Genomic DNA, 24,177 nt, shown 5'->3' with positions numbered 1-24,177 from the left:
GGGGGGGGGGGGGGGGGGGGGAGCCTAGATTCCTTCATCTAATTTCCAGGGTTTTGTCCATGGTTATGTATGCTTATTGATGTATATATCTTTGATGACTGATAACAATGAATGGTTTCTGTATATGGCTTCCGCTCTGTTTCAATTTTACAAAACTACAGTTAGTCATTGTCTGTCAAAATGCCATGTTTAGTTGAGGTAATGTAATGCTATTCCTTGGTGGTGTTCTGTTTCTCAGCCGTCTGCATCACAGAGTATCTGATCTTTTGACTTCAAAAAGCTCCATCTGACCTGACACTTGCATTACTGACTCTTTTAATTACCATATCTGTCAATGTCCCTATCTTCATAATGTCAGTTTTGTTGCATTTGTGATTTACTTGTACTGTACATACTGATATTCTATTATGGCCGTCATCAGTGTCAGAAACTTGTGTGCACATATAAATGTTGATGGTAATGCAAATATCTACGGTTTTTAAAGTGCTGATGTAAATAGATTAGAAAAGGTTGTGGAAACTATATTGGATCCATTCAAGTATCTGGTGAGAATGACACATTGCTGCTGGGATTCATGCAAAATATCAGGTTGGACTGATAAGGTCGTGTCTGAGTCGATATTTAAATGGGTCCAAGGTGCATCATTTTCTCTCTTTCTCTCTTTCTATACTAACCAAATTCAGCTCACTTGAACCAATTCATGCAGAAGCAGCACTATGGATTCTACATCACTCAAGGACTGTCGGGTTTCTGGGGGGCTGAATCTACAATATGCTGTCATCACAGCCCATTTTCAAATTACAACTGGGAATGGAGATGCTTTGACGCTCAGCTTCAAACCTGCAAACTGTGAGTGCATCTCTCTCTCTCTCTAGCTGGCTTACCCGCTTGACAGTAAACTAGGGGCTGAATCTAAGAACATGTCATCATTATCAGATTCATGACACACGTGAACAAATGAATAAAGAAATGCGTTTAGACGCCCATAAGTGGAAAATCCAAAAAAGAATCAACCAAGCTATATTTTGAACACTCATCTTAGTGTTAATAATCCATCTATCTACATATAAGTTTAGAATAGCCTTGTTTTATTAGAGATCTTATGGTTAAATATTTATCTTTGAAGAATAGTTTTTATTCACCAACAGTAACATTAAACATAAAGAAATTACACGTAACGTCATCAGAAAGAAAAAAAAATGTCACAGATTACAAATGCGTTCTTCCATTGTCACAATTATAAATAACTTGCGTGAAAAAGAAAAAATGTTAAGGGACTGATTGCTGTGTGCCAAAAATTCACCCCACTTGTGGAAAGTGGTATAATACACAATAATATGCCTAAAGAAGATGCTAGGATCCTACAATTACTGCCTATAACCCCACCATTATGTATCAGAATAAATATTTTTCTTTCACGGTTGTTTCAGGTACTTTACAGAGATGACAATGGAGACCGATGCAAACGTCAGAGAACTCAAGCCAACACAAGATCCCCTTGTTCTTCTACTTCTACCTGTTGATCTGGCAGCTGTCCACCTTCTCGATAAGGAAGTAGAATCCTCTTTATTTCTTCAGCATTGAGTGTCTCATATTCTAACAGAGCACTTGACAGTGCATGTAATGCCTTTTCATGCTGAAATAAACATCGCAAACGTTAGAACAGAACTTGAAATGCTGATGTGAGATTGTTGTTCTCTGATTTAGTTTCCTAAAACTTGTTTCAATCTCCAGGAAACAAGAAACAGAGTGTAGTCGGAGTCGAAGTCGAAATGTAAAACGAACCTTTTTTAAGAGGGCTTTCACGCGATCGTATGCATCTCTTAGGAGTTTAACCACCTGCACAACAGATTACATACTTTAAACATTTGGCAGGAATTAGCTTAGCTTGGCCAAATCAATCAAATGGCTGGAGGTACTAAAAAACATACTTCTGCATCGATTCGGGATTGCATTTCCGAACTTGGACGTTCTTTGATATGAACCGGTCCAATTGAATCGCTCATCCCACAATTCGATACCTTCAAGAACATCATGGAGAATGAGAAAGCAATGTCCATAAAACATTTGGAAGAGTCTAGTGAAGTACCATATATTGGGCAAGCTCTGTAGCTGTGTGAAGATCACTGCTTGCTCCAGTGGTGACATTGTCCTGCCCAAATATGAGTTCCTCTGCAACTCTTCCTCCCATACAAACGTCGAGTCGTGCTAATAGTTGCTTCTTGCTAATAGATGTCTCGTCGCTTGAAGGAAGTTGTGTGACCATTCCTAGAGCAGACCCACGAGGCATGATTGTGGCCTTATGAATCGGGAGCGCACCCTCGGTGTTAAATGCAACGATCGCATGACCACTCTCATGATAGGCAGTGAGCTACAATGAAAGAGATACATCAGCAAGCATCCATACAATATTTTGGAACTTCGAAATATCATTCAAATAGGCTTTAATTGAAATAACTAAAAGCATTAATGATTCCTCGGACATTTATATACCTTCTTCGACTCCTCTGATAAAAACATTGTTTTTCTCTCAGTACCCATAACTATTCTATCTTTTGCGAACTCCAACTGTGAAGAGTTCAACTTCTCTGCACCTTCAACAGCAGCTTTAATGGCTGCAATGTTAACCAAATTTGCAAGATCTGACAAGAAAACAAATGTTGGTTGTTAATAAAATTCAGCAAGATAAAGATCTAAAATCATAAGATTTTCCTCATTTTATTTTGAAAGTAGTGATATAGTTAAAGTATCTGAAGACTTACCTGCCCCGTTAAATCCCGGCGTGCCCCGAGCAATTGCTTTCACATCTATATCTTCATCCAATGGTTTGTCTTGTAAGTAGAGCTCTAGAATCTCTTGGCGACCCCGTACATCAGGGTTTGGGACAACGATCTACAAATGAATGTTGTTAGTTTTTAAGTATATTGGCTTAAGAACTGGATATCGCACATTCGGATCCTGCTATCAGTGAACAAAATGATTCCACGAACATCGAAAAAGCGCTAGAATTTTTCCAAAATAGAAACCTTAATCGAATCGACTGTCTCTAAACGAGAGAAGGCTTAGACTCGGACTAATAAACGCTCCATATTTCCATTCATAACAACAGAAAAGAAAAAGAAAAAACAAACAGAGCTTCAAAGGAACTTACATGCCTGTCAAATCTACCGGGCCTTGTCAAAGCTGGATCAAGAATATCTGGTAAGTTTGTAGCAGCCATCAATATGATGCCCTGCAAAGGAAAAAACAATAAATTGTACATCTTAATGAATAAGTAACCTATCTCACAACATGCAACAAAATTGTTCTGATGTACCTCATTCTGCTCAAAGCCATCCATTTCAACAAGCAGTTGATGCAATGTCTTCTTCGTGTGGCCTTCCCACTGTTTTCGAGTGGACCCAACAGCATCGATTTCGTCGATAAAAATGATGCAAGGAGCCTGTGGAGGATGGAGAAAAGATCAATATTATAATAGAACTTGGATGCTTTCACGCTCTAAATTTGTCAATAGGTTAGACATTTTTTTCCACAACTAAAGTTACCTGAATGCAACATTATTTTAGTCGAGTTATCTGAACTTGAATAAAGTTATTGAAATTTGATGAAGGGAAACAAACCTTTTTCTTGGCTGTTTGAAATAATGATCTTACACGCCGAGCACCGACACCAACAAACCTGCCAATTGAAAGTACAATGCGAGTCGGAATCACTAATGCTAAAGTAATACTCGGAAAGTCCCACAATCCGAAAGCTGGTAGTCTCTACACTACATTAAAGACGTGAGAATGAAACATCATAAACACCAAAGCCCTTCATGCAAAATTCAAATCTACATATAGAAGGAAATATAGCAAATAATTCTTATTATTTTCCTAACCTATTGACATTCGTACAAATAAATCATCGACTGAGTCGCAAACATCGTTATATTTTGGTGTATGAAATTCTTTACTCAATTGATTTTGATAATTAAGCTTTTAAATGTTTTTTTAAAGTTAACTTTGCAAGAATAATATTCTAAACCTTGCCATTAATTTGTTGTTAAACATTAACATATACATTCATATCTCAGGCGAGGAAAAATGGACGCATCCTAATCGAAGATCACGAAAATGCACAAAAATGAGGCTTACATTTCTTCAAACTCGGATCCTGCTTTATAGAAAAATGGTACTCCAGCTTCACCAGCAATGGCCTTGAGGACAACAGAAAAATAATTACATTTCAGACTGAACAATTAAATAAATCATGTCTTCCAGAAAAAGAACTCTGAGATAATATTGAAAACGTGATATTATGAAACTACCAAAGAAATGACAAAATTTTAACTATATCAGTAGGTTTGGAATTATACATGACAAGTAAATCTCCAGGCATTAATAGATTTGCAGTCATTTTCTTAGTACCTACTCCGCGTAGAACCTAGAATCCGGTTTAAGTAAAGATTGAAAACACAAAGACGCTACTGAAGAGTTTGAGCATCACAAGAACATAAAACCAAAAAATTTTAAACTAATTAATATCGAGGATTTGGCGCTTAGGTGGCCACAAATGTTTTTTTTGTTTTTAACACAATGTATAACCAAACTGACCTTATAGAAAAAAAGAGGAGGGCCTTTTTGTAACCAGTTACTGCACTTCGATTTGGATAAGTCAAGAGTTCCCATAAATCTTTCTTTCCGGAATCTTAGCTCTTCTTTTCTTATTTATTAAGACTACTGTCACTTTTGAAATTCGAAACCGAGACTACTAATAAAAACCTGACCGTATCAGGGTCGTACGCCTGCTTCTCCCCTTTTATATTTCACAACTCAATGACATTTTACAATAAAGTGGACGCAGATGCTTTTAGCTATAGTTGGACAGCTTAAGGAGCTTTTTCCCTCAATCTGTTTTTTCGACTATCAAAGCTTTATAAGAACCCTAATAAATCCTACTAAATTCTTCATACGGTCCTTGTATCACAAAAACCTGAAAACTCCATCCATTTGGCAGGAAAAGAACCCTCTACTTCTCCTCACGTTTGCTTTAACTGATTAAAGAATAGGAAACCATGGACCACTTGTTCACTTCACACTGAGTTTGACATCAAGAGTTGGAGTTTCTCTCTTTATGAAAAACTGGGATGTATTATTTTTGGAAATATGTTGAATATAACAAACTCAGAGTGAATTTTTGGTATGGCTTAGTGCTAATCCCAAGGATTTTTCTCGCTTCTACCCGAATTTTTTTCTCATAGGAAGTTCTTTGGAAAAGCTGGTGTTCCGACCAAAAAAACCCACCCCCTACTTCACTGGTTTGTCTTCTGTGATGGAAACAGCCAGGTTGGGTCAACAAGGACTGATTGAGTGAGACTAATGGCTTTCTGTCTGAAGTAAGCATCACCAAAGAGGGTAACTTCTTTGCAGGTAAGAAAGGTGTACAAAGCGTGAGAATACTGAAGATGAAAAAGAAAAAGAAAAAGAAATGGCTCGGAAGAGTTAAACAGCAGGAGAATATTATAGCACAAACAGGAAATTTGCTCAGTTAGTTCACTTGTGATTGATGTTAAGGAAGCATGTAGACTTTTGGGTTTTGTATTGACCATTTATGGTTTGCTGGTAGGTGGTTGAGTACTTTTGCATCTGCTAATGAAAATTTACAAAAAGAAATATCTTATCTAACAAAAAAGAATAACCATTATTTCTAGACTTTCATCTAAAATGCATCTACTACTACCGGAGCTCTAATGGGGGCAAACGACAAAATACCAGTCAGCTATCGGCCAAAGTAGTAAACATATTGTTTAACAGAAGATCAACAAAATAAAAGCCAACAAAGCCATGAAGAAAACCTAGCATAGATGATTGCAATTCTAATAAAGAACATAATCTCTTTTATAGGAAAACTGAGTGAAGTTTTACCTTAGCAAGTAAAGTTTTTCCAGTTCCCGGGGCGCCTGTTAAGAGAATTCCCTGTAAATAAATCATTTAGGCAAGTACCATATGAAAATGAATAAAGTAAAGATCGTCAAAATAAGTAAGAAACAAAAAAATAATAATAAAAATAATGAAGGAATTGTAAGGAGAGAGATTTGTTCCGAGATATATTATTATTATTATCATCGTCATTATAAGAAAGGTAACAGTTCATTAATATAATGACATATACAAAAATGGGAGAGAAGGCAACTCGACCCACGGCCAACAGAGGTTCTATACGAAAGCCCTCCGATCGGCTCAATCATCAGAAATTGAACAGTTACAAAAGGAATTACTACTAATTACACACCAAGAGCCAGCAGCAAAAATAATATTATCAAGAAAAGAAAGCAGGTTTCAGTCTGTGCCTACTCAAATTCAGCGATTTCTCTCAATCCAAAAATTGCACACTCTCAAAGATGCATCTAGTTGGATCTTGTCTTAGGTGCTGATGTTCTCTACTAAAACTTCTCATTCACCTCTCGGGAAATGTATCCTTCCAGACCATAGTTCAAAGATCCACGTTTAGAGTTTTTTAGGATAATTAAGATCTTCAAGGACGGAGCTGCAAGTAAGGGACCCTAAGGGTCAAGAAGCCTCAACTAGGAATTCCTCCTCTCAAATTCCAAAGCTCCTATTTCAAACATAAGCTAGTAGTGATGGCGAAAGGTTGGAGAAATGAGACGCTAGAGTACTTCACAACCATATATTCTCTCAGAATTTAAGGTTTTAACTACATCATGAAGCACTGCCCAGTCAACCACATGAAGGAAGAAGATTTCAGCACTGCTCAACAGAAGGAACTCTCTGGTCAAGTCACATATTTTCAAACCTTGAACAAGTGCCACCATAAACGATGTTGTAAGCTTTAAGAAATAGAAACATGGTCTGACAGCTCTTTCCACCTTACAGACTTCAGCATTTTGGGATTTCTAGGGCCAATGGGGGAGACAAGAAAATGGTGGGTGCAAGTATAGTTGGGGTTTTCCCTCAAATATGACTAAGTAAATATAGTATTTTTTTCCCCTAAGAAAGATTGTTGATCAGGTTGTTGAAGAGTCTCATGCTTTTGGTAGGAGTAGAGTGTCTAGATTACTCCAAGAACATCTAGCCATGCAATAAGCACACAAGTCACAGCGGTTCTTGATCTTTAGACCATACGGCTGCTTTTTTCTTGAACTGTGAAAAATTCCAAAAAAACTAAAAAGAGGAAGTGTATGTCAGCAAAATCTGGATGATGAGATGTGAAAATGGAGGAAAGATTTGTAAGTTCTCCATACCCTTAGGATTCCTTTTCTTTTCTGAGCTAGAATTGGCATACTGTAGAGGTCCACTAGTTCTAAGCCATTGATTGATGTCATTCAAGGTGGGGTTAAGCATGTGATATGTCGATCGAACTTGATAAAAAAAGCGGATGAAAAAGAGGAGGAAGGAAAAGAGTCCACTTATGCACTTCAAAGGCATTGGGTGGGCAAAAAACTCCTTGAACTTACACTGCATTCTAATTTTTTCTGTATCATACCTATGAAGTGGTATTGTGGCAGCCTTAATGCAAAGGAGCAAAAAGAGGAAAAATTTTGCTTTCATGGAGATACCCCATGGACGAAACAGTTTGTCACATAAAATTTTTAGATTACAAGGATGAGCAATCTCCATTCACCTGGTTTATGAGAAGCAGAACCATTTGTATCTGGAGAAGCCTGAAGTTTAATATCAGTATATCACTAAAAGCAAGAGCCTCCGGTGCCAAGCTTAATCTTCCTTGTTGTCCTCCGGATGACATCCATGTCATGGTTTTGGGAACAAACTGAAAATCTAATGGACCAGTAAGGTGGTACTGCCCTGCCTAATTTTGTTGGACAGATGTAGGTGTGTTTCTTAGTATGGATGTTGAAATGTAGTGGAAAGAAATGATTATATCCTATTCCTTATCTAAGATTTTATGTAACCAGATCAAGGATGGTGCTATTCCAAAGATAGTGATTTTTTATGACGAACTGTGACCCTTAATAGCATTAATACTATGGACAAAATTCAACGGAGGTTTCCCACAATATATCTATACCCCACGATATATATATATATATATGTTATAAAGACTAAGTTATCATTGAAAATGAATGAAAGAATACACGGGCATCCAAAAAACAAGCCCACAAAAAGGAGGCCCTACTAAAGGAAGAGACTCCAGTCAAGTACAAAGATGCCTAATATATAATCACAAAAATATTTTGTGGGAAGCATATAACCCAGCGGGGACCAAACATCACAAGGACCCCTCTCTCAATACCTCGAACCAAAATGGCACAAAGACCCCAACTTGCCAAAGAAACCTACCTTTATCACAAAAAGGAGGGTGATTGAGTAACTCCTTGATCATCTCCCTAAATCTATGTCTAGCAACTTGGACACCAAATGCAACAAAAAACGTAGGTCCAAATAGACTAAGTAAACTCGCAGCTCCGAAGGAGATGATCCAAGTCTTCCTCCACTTTCAGACAAAGGATATAGCAAAATTGTCTTATCAAGGCATCTTCCTCAATAGCCTATCAAGACACCAACTCTTCCATAGAAAGCCTACCAAATAAAGAACTTAGCCTTCTTTGGGATTTTTACTTTATAGAGAGAGGAGAAAATAGACTCACTATACAGAGAAGGGTTCTACATGCGATGAAAAAAAATGAGCTACAAGAAAAGCCACTAGAGATGTAAGTCCATTCTCCACAATCTAAACTCAAAGATAATAGAGTCGTGACATCTGTCATTTCCTTATCGAAAAATAACCACAGAACCCAAGCAATAAAGAGTAAGAGCTCCAAGAACAAACAAAACTAGCCACCGAGTTGGTAATCTATAGAACTCGGGTGGTCTAAATGAGGAAGCATATCACAGAGGGGTCTATCCTTCATCCATTTGTCCTCCGAAAAATACATTTCCTTCCCATCACCCACAAAACAATGCACCAGGTGAGCGAAAAAGGAAGCTCGTCAGAAATTTCTTCCAAAGGTTTCTATTAGTACCTTTGACCCCACCGTATCCATTCAATAAGATGAGGGCCGTCATTATTAGCTATAATCCTATACCACAAAGTAATAGACACAAGGGGGGAATGTTACAACCATTTAGCCAAGAGGGCTTCGTTTCCGGCTTTTAAATTCCTTAATTATAAGCCCCCTAGGCTCACTGGCTTTCCCACCATCTCCCACTTTACCACAGGCACTTTTCCCCTCATTGATCCCCTGCACAAAAAATTCATCATCGACTTCCCAAAATTCTTTTACAGAGTCTAAGAAACCCTAAAGGGGGAAGAAAGTAAATGTGAATTCCACTCAAAACGGAACAAATGAGTGTTAACCTTTCGCCTTTGGACGAAAACTACGGTATTCGTGAGTTGGGTCGAGTCGGGTTGTAACATTTTTTGGACCCAACAAAATTGTTCATGTTGTAAAATTTTCAACCCAAACAAACCTTGTAAATTTTTTGGGTTGGGTTGGTCGGGTTACTTGGGTCAATTATTCAAAATTTTGTTTTAAATAGAAGTAAAATGTTAGTTCCTAAATCATCGATTTATTTATTTTCAAACATTTAATTAAGATTTGCAACTCAATTTCAATATATATTTTGAAATGTTATCTTCCAAAATGGTTAAAAAGAATTGTTCAAAGAATAATAATAAAAAAAATAATTATGAAATTAAATAAAAATAAAAAAATAAATAATTGAATCATAAGGAAAAATCTAGGTTTAAAAATTAACAATTAATTCGGGCTGATTCGGTTCAACCCAACTTAGTATTAGGAAACCCATTAACCAATCTAACCCACAAAATTTTCATTTATTTGAACCCAACCCAAATAAGTTTATGACCCAATCCAAAATATACGGGTTGAGTTGGGTTAGATTGATCAGGTTTTTCAGGTATCGTATTTTTTAACAACCCTAAAGAGAACTACTCAAAAATTTTCATTTATTTGAACCCAACCCAAATAAGTTTATGACCCAATCCAAAATATACGGGTTGAGTTGGGTTAGATTGATCAGGTTTTTCAGGTATCGTATTTTTTAACAACCCTAAAGAGAACTACTCAAAAATTTTCATTTATTTGAACCCAACCCAAATAAGTTTATGACCCAATCCAAAATATACGGGTTGAGTTGGGTTAGATTGATCAGGTTTTTCAGGTATCGTATTTTTTAACAACCCTAAAGAGAACTACTCAAAAATTTTCATTTATTTGAACCCAACCCAAATAAGTTTATGACCCAATCCAAAATATACGGGTTGAGTTGGGTTAGATTGATCAGGTTTTTCAGGTATCGTATTTTTTAACAACCCTAAAGAGAACTACTCTTTCCAAGATGCAAGCTTTTTACGCGCCTTATCCATCACCAGATCCCAAAACGGAAGGTTTCTAGGATTATGACCCAAGGGAAGACCATGATAAAAGGAGGGAGGACTAAAGAGAACAAACCTTTATTGATCGATCTTTAGACCTGACACAGTCTCAAAGAATGCTAAAATGTAATTCAGGATCCGAAATGACTCCTCCTTGCTTGAGTAGAAGAAGATAGTGTCATTGAAAAATTGGAGATGAGATAGAAGCCCCTTGTTCTTACCCACTCCCATCAACTCCTCTAGAGACAATCCTACTAAGGATATGCACAACAAGCAAAAAGAGGGGAGATAGGATCCCCTGTTTGGCCACTTGTTACATGGACCTTCCCCTAGGCCTTCCATTAAGGAGAATAGAGTTGCTCACTGATCTAGTACAACTCCAAATCCCCGTGGAGCTTGTACCCGAAGTTTTTCATACAAAGGACCTTATCAAGGAAGTTCTAATCCACATAATCGTAGGCCTTCTCAAAATCAATCTTAAAGATAACCCTTTCTTTGCTTACGACTCTTGTAGTTTTCGATTGTCTCGTTAGCAATGAGAGCCTAATCAAGAATTTGTCTCCCTGTAATAAACGCACCTAGCCCCATCAAAATCGTTGAAGGGATAAATTTTTTCAGTACACAAGTACTATGCTATAATAATGAAGGATCTCTGTTAAGTCTGTCCATTCACTTGAGTTTGCTGAAAATGTTTGGAAGTTCTTTGGCCAGATGTTTGGGATGCAGAGGTCTAAATCGAAATGTATGGAAAATTGGACGGCTGAAATCCTTCCAGAGCAGTGGTTGTTAGACAAATCCAGAGTGCTTTGGATGAACCCTGCTAGGGCTATTCTGTACCTTCTTTGGAAGGAAAGGAACTCGAAATTTTTTTCAGACAAGCCAAACTCTCTTTACAGTTTATGACCTCTAACTAGAGTCCCCAACTTAAGTCGTCTTGTAATTACACTATAGACACCATCAACTTGGATTACAAGGTCTTTTTGTAATCATTCCGTCATACCGAAGTCGTTGCTAAGATAAACAACATAAACTAATCACAAAGCAAGGCAAAAGACAATCGGCCAGCTAAAGTTCTTCCAGCCAAGGAAAAGGGGCAACAAAGTAAGCAGAAATAAGACAACTACAAATGAAAATCAAGACAGGGAGTGACAAACACAAACCTTCGGCAACTTTCCTCCAAGCCGGGTAAACTTGGAAGGGTTTTTCAGATACTCCACCACTTCTTCCAGCTCTTGCTTTGCATCATCACAACCTTTAACATCCTTAAATGTCTTGACATTCTACAGGGAAAGGTTATCACTGAATAAGAACAAAAACACTCCCACGAAAAATTATGCTTGAACGTACAGGAATCCGAAAAGTTCGAAACATGTGTTTCTAATCAAAAGTAAACTTATTTTCTGTTACCTACCTACACAAAATAGGAGCTTACTAAAATGTAAGACCATCTATAGAAAGAAAAATTACGCATGAAAAAAATAACTTCTCTACAAATTACGCATGAAAAAGATAACTTCTCTACCTACTAGTATTCATCTTAACTCCCTCCTAGCCTAGGAGTCATAACATTTTAGCAATAATGAAAAATCCTAAATTTCTGCCCAGGCTAATCAAAACTAGAAGAATAACAAGCTTTTTCTACCCATGCCTCTACAGATAAAGGAAAAAACAATAATAATAGAAAACTAAGCAGATTGTTCGGAAAACTGTTGTCACGGTTTTAGTTTTCAAAATGTTTTTTTTTTTTTTTTAAACGCAAATGGGTAAGTTGAAACCATTATTCACAAATTAATGTAATTAAAATGAACAACAACATTATTTTTTCTAGATAAAAGAATGGTCATTTATGAAAAGACATAGTAAACAAACAAAAACAACTTCTATACATAATTTGTAATCTAAAAGGCAGAAACCTATTTTAGAAACAAATACCAAACAACCCCTGGCTTTTCATGACATTTACGTACTTATTTCACAAACAATCGGACAAAGAAACCACATGGAATACTTTGTATCTACCTTCTCTGGCATAACTTCTTTATTTAACTCCTTTGGGGCATATGAAGAACTTGAACCAACGCCTGAGGCTCCTATGCCACCTAAACTCCCTATGTATTTTTGAAGTGCGCTAGCACCCATAAACCTGCAAGAGGACTCTCATGTACTACAATTAGCAACTAAAAAAACACAAAACCAAGCATGATTCTGGGGAGAAGGGCGGAGGGAGGAGAACAATGGTAGAGATTGTGGAGTAAAGGCTAATACCATACTAATCCAACAGCAACAGTGAAAAGTATAGTGGAGATAAGTTCTTGTACAAAACGAGACTTGTTGGGTACTTTAGGGCCAACCTTCAATAGAAAATAACGTTACGAATTAAAAACTAGGAGGACGATAGTAGTTCACATAAAGAAACAAAACTAATATGATATGATGGAGGGAAGTCCAAGAAATGGTATGATACTTACCATTACTACATGCAATGGTTGTTTCTCAGAGATGCCAGGGTTCACAAAGGGCTCGTCCACGTTTCCTGAAGCACGCTGCTTCAACTCTTGTAGCTGTGCATTTTTATCGATCAGAACAACCACAAGAATAACCAAATTTATTAATAAGAATTAAGATCAGACCAAAGAGCAATTATCCAAGTGTGTTCATACAAATTCGAGATCTTCTTATACAAGGAAGAGAAATTGGTCAAGCTTAAGTACCAATGTAGGAAGAGTTGATGGCCTTCCACTTTCAGAATCTGGAAGATACTCAGAAATTTCGTTGGTGACAACAAGAGCTCGAAGATACTCCACTACTCCTCTACTGTCTACAGCATGATCCCTTTGCTCAAAACGCCTAATGACAGACTCAGGACTGGAAATAGTTCCACATGTTACAGAGAACGTGAAACCGTAAGTATCGTCTAGTTACCAACATATGAAATAATAAATCCAAACAATAACACTACTTGAAGAAGGCAATGTCAGAATTAATGATTGAAACCTCAGCAAACATAAGGGGAAAGGGGGATAATTCAAAACCAAAAGAGATTGATAACACACTATGGTTAGTGCTACTATTGAAAACTAAATAGACGGTTCAAGACTCTTTTCAAACAAATAAATTGAAATGAAATCACCATTCAGAAAACCATAACTTTATAAAGAATAACAACATTTTTTTTTTTTCCTAAAGTAGGTCTTTTGTAAGAACTAAACATGTAACTGGCCCACCGCTAGCAGATATTGTCTTCTTTGGGCTTTCTCTTTCGGGCTTCCCTTCAAGGTTTTTAAAACGCGTCTACTAGGGAGAGGTTTCCATTACCTTATAAAGAGTGTTTCATTCTCCTCCCCAACCGATGTGGGATCTCACAATCCACCCCCCTTTGAGGCCCAGCGTCCTTGCTGACACTCGTTTCTTTCTCCAATCAATCTGGGACCCCACCAAATCTACCCCCTTCGGAGCCCGGCGTCCTTGCTGGCACATCGCTTCATGTCCACCCCCATTCGAGGCTCAACCTCCTCGCTGGAACATCGCCCGATGTCTGACTCTAATACCATTTGTAACGGTCCAAGCCCACCGCTAGTAGATATTGCCCTCTTTGGGCTTTCCCTTTCGGGCTTCCCCTCAAGGTTTTTAAAACGCGTCTGCTAGGGAGAGGTTTCTACACCCTTATAAAGGGTGTTTCGTTCTCCTCCCCAACCGATGCAGGATCTCGCAAAACAAGCGGTACAACTTCAAAATAGATCTTGTATTCGACAAGACAGGAAAATATTGTCCAGTTAACGACATGAAATCAAATACTGCTGTTTTTCTAAAACAAAATTGTGAGTGTCCGGTGTACACCTTTGACTTATCTCACATATCTCACAGGACAACCTTCAAATCCTAGCAGCAAAGAAAAATGAACAAAAATTCTAAATCCGAGGTAAGTGACCACCATGATTTGTGTAACAAACACTACTTGAACAAAGCATTGCAAGAAAAGCTTGTTACTAATCAATTATTCACCAGCTCAAGTAGAAGCAAGAGGAAAACTACATGGCCATTGCTATCTTGAGTACCATGATTATTCACAGTTCAAAATACAAAATTCAAAAACCAGTTTGCAACTTAACCTCTGCTTATTCAGCTCGGCTAATAGAGCACTCTGCTTGGCCGCATCCTTCGGATTCGCATCAGCCTCAGCAGTTAACCGCTCCAAACGCTTCTCCTGCCGCCAAAACGGCCACCAACTATACCAATCCATTACAATTTCAATCACCTTCTGAAATTTCCTTCTCGTTGCTGCCCACAATCCCATCAAGAACACCACAAACGGCAACCTCTTCCACTTCTCCTCTTTCTCAGACTGAATTCCACTCTCAAATCCCTCCAATTCCACACTTCCAGGACTATCCAACACTGTCTCAGCATTTTCATCAGTGGCCATCACCCCACCCTCAATGTTCATCAGAATCTCCGAACTCTCACTACTACCCTCCATCCTACTCCCATCAAAATCCGCACCCTGATCGCCAAACCCACCAATATTGAAATCTTGAGGACCAGAACCCATATTGCCACCACCGGAAGAAGAAATTGATTCTGAATTGTAATTCCCATACTCAGGGTGCAATGTACAGGGAAGAGAAGAAGAAGAACGACGCCCAAATCGAAACCCACAACCCCAAAAGGGGGTGCAAGAAATGGAAGGACAAGGAAGAGACAGCGACAAGTGAACCCTTTGGCTTGAAGAAGAAGAAGAAGAAGAAGAAGAAGAAGAAGAAGAAGAAGAAGAAGAAGAAGAAGAAGCAGAAAGAAGGGAAAGAGGAGGATAGAGTGAAGGATTGCAGAACAAGGAAGCTTGAAGATTGACCATTATGGTTGAAGCTCCAAATTCGAAAATGAAGAGTGAAAAGAGAGCAAAGGAAAAAGGAGAGGGCGAGGGCGAGGGAGAAGGCGGCCTTATCCTAAAATAACAATATTTGGATTTGCAGACCTCTCCTTGGCGCCGGCTTTTTTACGCTGCCTCTGTGAATCTGTGTTTGTGGGTAAAATCATTCATCCACGCTTCTTCTTTTTTTTTTTTTCTTTTTTGAGAAATTACAATAAATAATAATAATAATTTTAACAACATTTTTTATAATATTTTTATTATTATGTAAATATTTTTAACGAATTAAATGATATAAACAAATTATTAAACCATAAAAAATATATATTGTTGGACGATGAAAGTGGTTTATAATCTAGGAATACTCTCTCAATTAGTACAAGGTCTTCCGTGTAAGTACAAAACAAAGTCATGAAAGCTTATTCTTAAAGTAGACAATATCATATCAGCGTGGAGAACCGTGTTCACCTAACATGTATATTACTGATATAAAAATAATATAGGTCGTAAAATATTTATTTATTAATTTAAATCTTTTTTTAAAAAAGGCTTGTTTCGTAACTTTTTAAGAAAATGTACTTTGACATCGACATTCTATCGATATTTTTATTAATATCGATGATTTAAATTTTAGTATTAACGATTTTAACGTCCTATTTAGTTAAAAGATATATATTTACTTCAATTAGGACGTTTTTAGAATAAATTTTAAAGTTTAAGGAGTAAAAATGGAAAAAAATTTAAGTTTAGGGATAAAATTAAAAATTACTCTAAAATTTTGTTTTATGAAAAGTAGGAGAGTTAATTAAGATTAAATAATTGAGAGTAGAAAAAAAAATGTTATTTTAACTTTACAAAATTATTCTTTTCTTTAGATTAGTTTTATTCTTTATCAACTTTAAGGAATTATTTTTTAATGCTTTTTGGTAGTTTTTTAATAGACATTATAACTCATGCTTAATAATAATTAATAATTAGTTACATCTAAATTTAATCAATAAAAACTAGTGTGAGGAACTGTACATTTACTTCAGTAATTCACACAAATAGTTTATTCTAACAATCCCTTTTACCAAAAAATAAGTAAATAAAATAGAAAAAGTTAACTTCAAAATTATAATTTCATTAAATTAAACCTGAAATAAATTTTAATTTACATAAATAGTTTACTTTAAAAAAAATTTAAAGGTTAAACAATACTTTCAATTATCCAATTAATGGATTATATTTTTCCGTCCCACTAAATATAAATATAAATATATTTTTAAATAGAGATTTTCTAAATTTCGATTTTAGATCCCATGCATCGTCAAAAAAGAAACTTTTAAAATTTCATTTCAAAGTTCTAATCGGTTGTATGTCTTCGAGGTTCCAAGGGATGGTTGATTTTGTAATAATAAATGTTTGACTAATTTATTTATGTCATTTGTATTGTTTTGATTTTATGCATTTATAGCTATTATTGTTGATAGTAATTGGAAGAAAAATCAATCCCTATTTTATCTTTTTCTTAGATTTGAAAATTATATTTTCGAATTTTTTTCTCTTGCAATTCAAACATAGATTGATTTGTAGTAATTTATAATAAGATGTTTCAACTCCAATTTCGAACACCTAACTAATAATTTATATTAAAAAATAAAAATTATACAGTAAATAGTTTCTTTAAATTGACGGTAGAAAATCGCTAATTCATGCTGAAGATCCTGCTCGAATCCTCGCAAAAATAAATAAAAAATTTAAAAGAAATGAACAGAATAAAGAGATGAAAATTCTTATTTTCGCCTCGTAGATATCTCTAGTTAAAATGATAATACCTCTTTTAAGTTTAGGTTTAAGAGTGTAACAGGTGGAATTTAACAAAATTAAAAGCTTTGACAACTTAACAAGTAAATTTGATTTTTTCATCAAAAGTGTCAAATGACAACTTCCATTATAGCTTAAAAAAATGTAAATATAACGAATAAAACAACTGCAGATTTAATTGCTCCCCAGCTATGCTCATTAGGTACGATCTCTTGAATCAAGACCTGATACATATCAAACAAAAGCATAGTTTTTAGATTTATAATTGCCCCCTCCATACACTTTTTCATCAGCCTGAAACACAGTACAGTTGAAACACAGTTCAGTTTATAAATGTCAGGTAAGTCGAGAAGAAGGAATAGACAACATAATCACGTATCCAAAGATAATAATCAATAATAACCGAGTTTCGCAACTCACTTAGCTTCGAAGAAAGGTGCTTGGTTTTTTGCACTCGGGATAATCGATCTTACATTCATTCAAATCCCTTAAAATGAAAGAGAAATGAACAAGAACTGACCAAATTTGTTCTGAAACTGTCGAATTTAATGCACATTTTTCCTCTGCCAAATTGCATGCATAGTACGTTAAGAAGCTTGGTTTTCTTGAATGGACATTCAACTATTAAACAGAAGACAATACATGCTATTGCCTGTGATGGGGGCGATACGGTGGCGGTGTCTGGTGTAAACCACTGGGGCTTGGCATCATACCTGGGGCCATCTGAGGGGGCATTGTCCCTGATGACATGTAAGCAGGATTGTGCATGGGCATGGAGTAAGGCGCAGCTGGACCACCAGATCCCCAACCTGAAGAAGGCTGAGGCTGCACCCCAGGCTGCTCGGCGGAAGGACCATACTGGTTTCCGTTGTATTGATGGGTGGAAGGACCCATCATTTGACCTGGTTGCTGCCCCACAACAGGCGGTTGAGAATTTACCATGGAAGGAGTATTGGGAATTGTATAGTCTCGACTTCTATCATTATTCACCTACAATTACATCAAACTAGCCATTTAGGAACATGCAACTTCTAATATAATCAAGGATTGAACTCTCCATCAATATGTCAAACATCAATATTAGAGATTATTCAATATCTTTGATATGTTTTTATAAATACAGATAAAACATTAAAAACAAATATTGTCTATTAATCACAATATAAATATGAATACTAATAACAAAATCTATAACTTAAACTTAAATTTTAATTTAAATAATTTTGATAAATATCCATTGGAATCAGTATATCCATCAAAATCGATATTTCAATCCATAGAAAATAATCAGATTGCATCAGAAGAGATAGATGGAAGAATCAATGTCAACATTCTTTTACTCCGGAAAAGAAGAATAGTATTTAAAAAAAAGTAAAGTAATTGATAAATAAAAAGATCATTACAATTGGTAAAAATGACACAAATAACCAATTAATGAAGAAAAACACAAAAGAGTGGACTATTGTTGCTCTTGGACAACTAACCACAAAAGTGGAGTTTTTATTACCTTGATACTCAAATCAGTATGGCGCGAGTATGAGATGTGAAGCTTGCAGAATCCTCCATCATAAATACAGTGTCCCTCCAGGGCTTCCTTGGCAACTACCGCAGTCTGAACATCTGTCCACACGTGGCATATTACTGATTACTATGCTACATACTTATATTGAAATAATATGGATTAAGACAGAAAATTTGAACCATATGAAATATATTGACTTCCTTTGCTTTACTCAACTCATATTTTACTTCAACGTTAAATTCTCCCTATCTAAGATTTTAACTCGTTCACAGATTTGAAACTAAAAAAACACCTTTTGAATTTATAAAGGATACGGTTGCAATCAATAAACGGTAGAAAATATGCTTCAACCATTTCTGCAAACATGTGGTTGCCAATTAACATTTGCACCCAACAGGTGAGACTAGTGTCAGCACGAGTTTAGTTAAAATGAACTACCTGGATACTGAATCAAGGCCTGCACTCCCCCGTTCTTATCAAACATGGCAATCTTTTGGACAGGTCCAAATGAAGAAAAAACCTACCAACAAAAAGATAAATGGCCATAATAAAATAATTTGCAAATAATTATAAGATACGAATTAGCAGTCGTTCAACACACACACACACACACACATGCTTCTGAAGTCCACAGACAATTTTTATAAAATTTCCATATCATGCAATACCATGTGCAAAACCTCCAACGTCACTGCATACTGCATGTTCTCAATGGAGGCAAGAAGAACATTACTCTCTGGTTCAATCTTCTTTCCATCCAAACCCACGGTGAACTGCAAAGGTGACTGACGACAAATTCATTCAAAGGAGGAAACAGATATAGAAAAATAATATAGGAAAAGAAGAAAGGCCAAGATTTGTAATGGTATGCCAGCACTTTTGTGAAAAGTAAACAGTTTGAAGCTTTATCTACTTTTTTTTTTTTTTTTTTTTTTGGGACAACATTTGAACCATTTTCTTTATCGCATGCACGTAGTGCATGGAAAGAAGAAAATTTATAGGCACAACTTAACAACATGCCACCTAATGCATTCCTTACCTGACCACTTCCATCTATGGCCGATGGAGCAACAGGCAGATAAGGATTAGTGTAGTCCCTGAATCAACATACTATCAGGAAGTAGAGAGAGAAAGAGATAGTGATAAAACAGACACTAAAGTTACAGAAAGTGAAATATTAAACAATAGTCAAAATAAACACATTCATAGAAGATTAGATGCAGAAAGTCAAGAAAACCTGCTTCGATGGCTCTGAAATTTCACAGTCAAATCAGTGTGGGCAGAGTAAGTAATTCTAAGGGAACATGGTCCAACGTGATCAGGAAGCAGATACCTGAAAACAAGAAATAATTGATGATACATGTAAAAATAGCATAATGACATGCAAGTATCCAAAACTCAGTTCTTTTCAAAAAAGGATGAATACTACAGGCAATGGAATGAAATTTTTCAAGTCAATATTTTACGACACTTCGATTACTGACTACAAAAACATTCATAGACGGACACCAAGATAGTGCATGTGCACCTCTTCTACGGCTATATACTCCATAAAAGAGAGGCAAAAAACCATGTGAAACATTCAATACAATTGTCACCTAGGGATGCTTCTCCCATCTAAGGCATTTTTAGCAGACGAGGCAGTCTCTGCATCTGAAAATTGCACCAATGCCTAAAAAGTTCACATCATTAGCTGAATAAGATTTCCTCAAAGCTCAGAAGTAATAATAGTGAAACTACTACTAAAATTATAAATATTCACGGACCTGAAATCCAGCTGTTTTCTCAAAGGTAGTAATTTTATGCACGAACCCAAAGGCTGAAAAGACCTAGCATATTATTGGATAACCTTTAGGATACAATTCAACAAAATGATATCACACCATTCATCACATTTTCAGGATATCACAACAGCTATTAGATGACTACTATCATGTGAATTATTACAATCATAACCAAAGGAAAAAAACCTCAATCTCCAAATATAGACCAAGTAGGATGTCTAAATGGAAACTAACACGAACATTTAAGTGCAAATTCTGTAACAAAAAACTGTAAGTTAAGACTACAAAAGTTTATTGTTGCAATTGCAACGCTACAGCCAGGAACAAGAGTAAATGGAGAAATATGGAGGATATTAGACAACAAAGATACAAGCTTTCAGATTAAAACACAATAAGTATATGGCAATCAATCGTTAAGACGTACATCTCAACTCCTCTCAAAGAGAAGGTACGATGAAGCAAAAACACAAATCCAAAACAAGTATATAACACCCGACTCTCTCAGTTGTGGAAAGAGCAACTATTTGTTTGAAATTAATAACCACCTATGGGTATAATCAATACTCAAAATAATCATCAATGAAACAAGCTGTAAATTAATAGTTGAAGGCCTTTAGAAATTTAAAATTCAACCTACAAATTTTAAAAAGATCAGGCAAAGACACCCCAAAAAGATCAGATGCTGAGCCATAAGGAATGTCATCTTATTAATCTTCCGTCTAAATTTTCAAATGTTTGTCCATTAGGGCAGAATACTTGTATACTGAAAACAGATAATCCAAAAATTTAGAATAAAAAATTTCTATACTCTGAATCTAATGACTGGATGTAGACCGCAGTATCACTGACACACATGCAGAGAGATAGGGAGAAGGATGCACATGAGAGCAGAAAAGATAATATCCTAAACTGTGAAAGGTAGGAGGAAGTTGAGGAGGAAGAGAAGGGAAGAGAGAGGTAGTGTTAAGGAAAGGAGAAAGGAGACAAACACACATGTGCTCTTTCTCCCGATGCACTAAGCTGCCATCAAAGATATTGCCTTGACAAGGGCCTGCTGATTCATTTACATTCGTGTCAAACAAAAGCTTTTGAAACATGACAAACTATAACCTAATCACCATAATTTAACTTAGTGCCACAGAGGTTCACCTTTAACTGCAACAAGAACGCATAACAATCTGCTTACCAAGTGCAAAACATCAATGCTGACAAGGCGTGCATCAGTGCCTTCAATTGTTACTAAAAGCACATTTCCAGGAACATCAGCAGTAGTTTTGTTGTTCACAATTTCTTGCCGGTTGGAATACTGCAGATAAACAGTTTTTCCTCTAACTTGAGCAGGCTCCGAGGATGATGCATAATATGATATCATCGCAATAGCTTGATTTATGTCTGCCTGTAACATTAACCTTAGTCAAATATTTATCAATAATGACTAGCCAGTGAGGTCCATTGAAGATGGAAAACAATGTACGCAAAAATCCTGCACTTACAAACTCAATAAAAGCTTGATTTCTGTTTGCTCCAACATTACACTTTGTGTTCACAACTTTTCCAAATGGCTTCCCCAGTTCAATCAGTTCCTCCTCAGTGCATTCCCAAGGTAAATTCCTCAAGTGGAGAACCTTTGACGGTGGCTGGGTATAACGGAACTGTGGCTGACTAGAAACTGATGCCATTTTGCCAAGTTACAGGAGAATGCTACAAAATTATGGGCAGCCTTAATACCATTAAAACTTCAAATTTAGTACATGAAGTTAAACACAGCACTCCACATTCATAAACTTATAATTCCCTGCCACCATCAAAAATTGTACCACTAAATCCTTAATTCTGCATTGATTTGAACAATATTTCATTGTCATTAATTGACGTGGAAGAAAAGAATCTGTGGATGCATAAAATACAACCACGCTTATTAATGAATAAGCTTCTTCTTCTCTAAGTTAACTGCCTTCAACCATAGCACAAAATTGCACATTTTAGCATCTTCTATTCGAGAACAAAAAGGTATGCATTACAATGATGGAATAGATTTTCGTAAAGAGGTTCCTTATTGGAAGTTGTTTGGCTAGAGTTTGCATTTCATTTCTCTGGGTTTTTCTTCTTCTACTTCTTTTCATCTCCTAACCTTTGGGGTAAGCACGTAAAGTTGAAAATATTAACAAATGGACCAAAGAATTTCACCAAAGCAGGTCCAATCAACGTCATTCCAAAGCACAAATCAATCCACCAAACAACAGCAGTAAAACCAATATCACCATTAAGATAATCCCGTACAAATAATTAGAGCAGTTCACAACCCATTATCACCAGAGAAATCAATCCAACGATACAAGCAACATCGCAATGACATTCATCGTCCACATAATTACAACCAAATTTCTTAAACACGCAACCACACAATAAACAATCGAACACAATCAATAACGAAAAATCAAAACAGACACAAAAACAATCATCGAGAAAACAGGCACGCAGGTCGAAAACCCCAAAGCGAGAATCGAGAGGGAAACAAACGGCATTCCAAGTCGAAATACCTAAAAAAACGAGGAACAGAAAACACGATACACACAATGAGATGGGGATTGCGAAATGGAATACCTGAGGTTATGAAGGATAAACCCTCGGGAAAGCAAGGAATTGATGAGGCTATGGAAGTTAGGGTTTCACAGAGACCTGGGAAGGGGGAAGTTTTCGATGGGATTCTTCTAAAACGATTGAAATAAATATTTTCTTTTATTTTTATATGCCATTTGGACTTTGGATATGCCAAGCAGTGGGAGAGCTTCAAAAATAATAATAAAATAATAATAATTATTATTAGACTGTAATTTTTAATTTCATTAAATTTAACTATAAACTTAAAACCCTAAATTAAAAAAGAAAAATACAATAAATTTTATAAATTAACTAATACTTGAGTTAATTTATTCAAGAGGCCACGTAGGCCTTGATTAAGTAGGCCTTTAGTAAATTTATAGGGTTTATACTGATTGACAAAAATATCTAGATGATCCAAGTGAATAATTTTGATGTTAGTAGGGTTGGGCGGAATTTTTTAAAGCTTTTTGAGTCGGGTCCACATAGAGCCTTTTGTATGCTTGAGCATTGGGGACGTCGTTTTTGAAGGTGAATGTTGTCGAAAGCGTTGACCTCCATGCAAGTTACGTTAAAATATCATCACTAGCCTAATAGGGTTAAGCCCAACTATTGTATGATCGACTTAAGAAAATGATTTAGGATTTTAGAAATAAAGTCAGTAAATGATTTAAATAATTTAGAAAAAAACCTTAAGAAATTTTAGGAATAGATTGATTAGTATACGTATAAATACCCTCCATCCTACTTACTTCATCATCCCAAGAAATTCCAAGCAATATAAACTATTAGTTTCTAACGAGTGTTTTGTAAATCTCTATTGGTCTTACTAAAGTATGCGAGTGTTTCCCACAGAGAGTTGTGTTCAACAATTTGGTATCAGAGCAAGTTAGCGTAGGTTATCTGATCTCTTGGAATTCTTACTATGCTCTGTGGTTACAGCTCTATCTGATCTTCCACATCAGAAACGATTTCTTGAGATTATTAGTGTGTGAGTTTCATTTGTGTCATGAGTAGTCTGTGACTCTGCAAGTCTTGTGTCGAAAGAGCTTGTTTGGTATTAATGAGGTATAGTCAACACGATAGGTGATTTCTAAATCGTTGGAGGAATCAAGAAACTCAACAACAACTACAACACGTGGGCAACATGCATAATGTTCTATTTACAAGGACATGATCTTTGGGAGATAGTTGGCGGGTGCGAAACTATGTCGCTGGAGGATGATTCTAACGACGCC

At 36.2% G+C, this 24,177-nt stretch overlaps 2 protein-coding genes across 5 annotated transcripts; both read right to left on the bottom strand.

Moving 5' to 3' along the window:
- Nucleotides 1-1,123: 1,123 nt before the first annotated feature.
- LOC111430290 (ATP-dependent zinc metalloprotease FTSH 11, chloroplastic/mitochondrial-like) lies at nucleotides 1,124-15,338 on the bottom strand. 3 transcript variants are annotated; one of them, XM_023066485.1, is made up of 18 exons: nucleotides 15,150-15,338; nucleotides 14,469-15,110; nucleotides 13,071-13,224; nucleotides 12,828-12,920; nucleotides 12,625-12,710; nucleotides 12,379-12,502; nucleotides 11,520-11,639; nucleotides 5,907-5,957; nucleotides 4,137-4,198; nucleotides 3,621-3,678; nucleotides 3,317-3,442; nucleotides 3,152-3,232; nucleotides 2,763-2,892; nucleotides 2,494-2,642; nucleotides 2,090-2,371; nucleotides 1,932-2,021; nucleotides 1,786-1,839; nucleotides 1,124-1,636 (listed from the first exon to the last, which is right to left on the bottom strand). In XM_023066485.1, the coding sequence occupies exons 1-18, from the start codon at nucleotides 15,209-15,211 to the stop codon at nucleotides 1,478-1,480; spliced, it is 2,523 nt and encodes an 840-aa protein (XP_022922253.1). In that variant the 5' UTR covers nucleotides 15,212-15,338; the 3' UTR covers nucleotides 1,124-1,477. The 3 variants fall into 3 exon arrangements, with proteins under 3 accessions (XP_022922253.1, XP_022922254.1, XP_022922252.1); XM_023066486.1 differs by having other exon boundaries at nucleotides 14,469-15,098; XM_023066484.1 differs by having other exon boundaries at nucleotides 14,469-15,338.
- Nucleotides 15,339-17,402: 2,064 nt separating this feature from the next.
- LOC111430366 (polypyrimidine tract-binding protein homolog 2) lies at nucleotides 17,403-23,063 on the bottom strand. 2 transcript variants are annotated; one of them, XM_023066582.1, is made up of 11 exons: nucleotides 22,943-23,063; nucleotides 21,832-22,039; nucleotides 21,525-21,734; nucleotides 20,321-20,383; nucleotides 20,153-20,226; nucleotides 19,792-19,887; nucleotides 19,594-19,651; nucleotides 19,223-19,339; nucleotides 18,993-19,074; nucleotides 18,540-18,652; nucleotides 17,403-18,022 (listed from the first exon to the last, which is right to left on the bottom strand). In XM_023066582.1, exons 2-11 carry the CDS (start codon nucleotides 22,015-22,017, stop codon nucleotides 17,678-17,680), a joined length of 1,344 nt encoding a protein of 447 aa, XP_022922350.1. In that variant the 5' UTR covers nucleotides 22,018-22,039; nucleotides 22,943-23,063; the 3' UTR covers nucleotides 17,403-17,677. The 2 variants fall into 2 exon arrangements, with proteins under 2 accessions (XP_022922350.1, XP_022922352.1); XM_023066584.1 differs by having other exon boundaries at nucleotides 19,223-19,327.
- Between the last annotated feature and the right edge of the window lie 1,114 nt (nucleotides 23,064-24,177).

Source organism: Cucurbita moschata, unplaced genomic scaffold (genome assembly GCF_002738365.1).
Source record: "Cucurbita moschata cultivar Rifu unplaced genomic scaffold, Cmos_1.0 Cmo_Scf00033, whole genome shotgun sequence".
NCBI lineage: Eukaryota > Viridiplantae > Streptophyta > Magnoliopsida > Cucurbitales > Cucurbitaceae > Cucurbita > Cucurbita moschata.
Note: the sequence above shows the minus strand (reverse complement) of the source record. Positions and strands in the feature narration are given on the sequence as shown.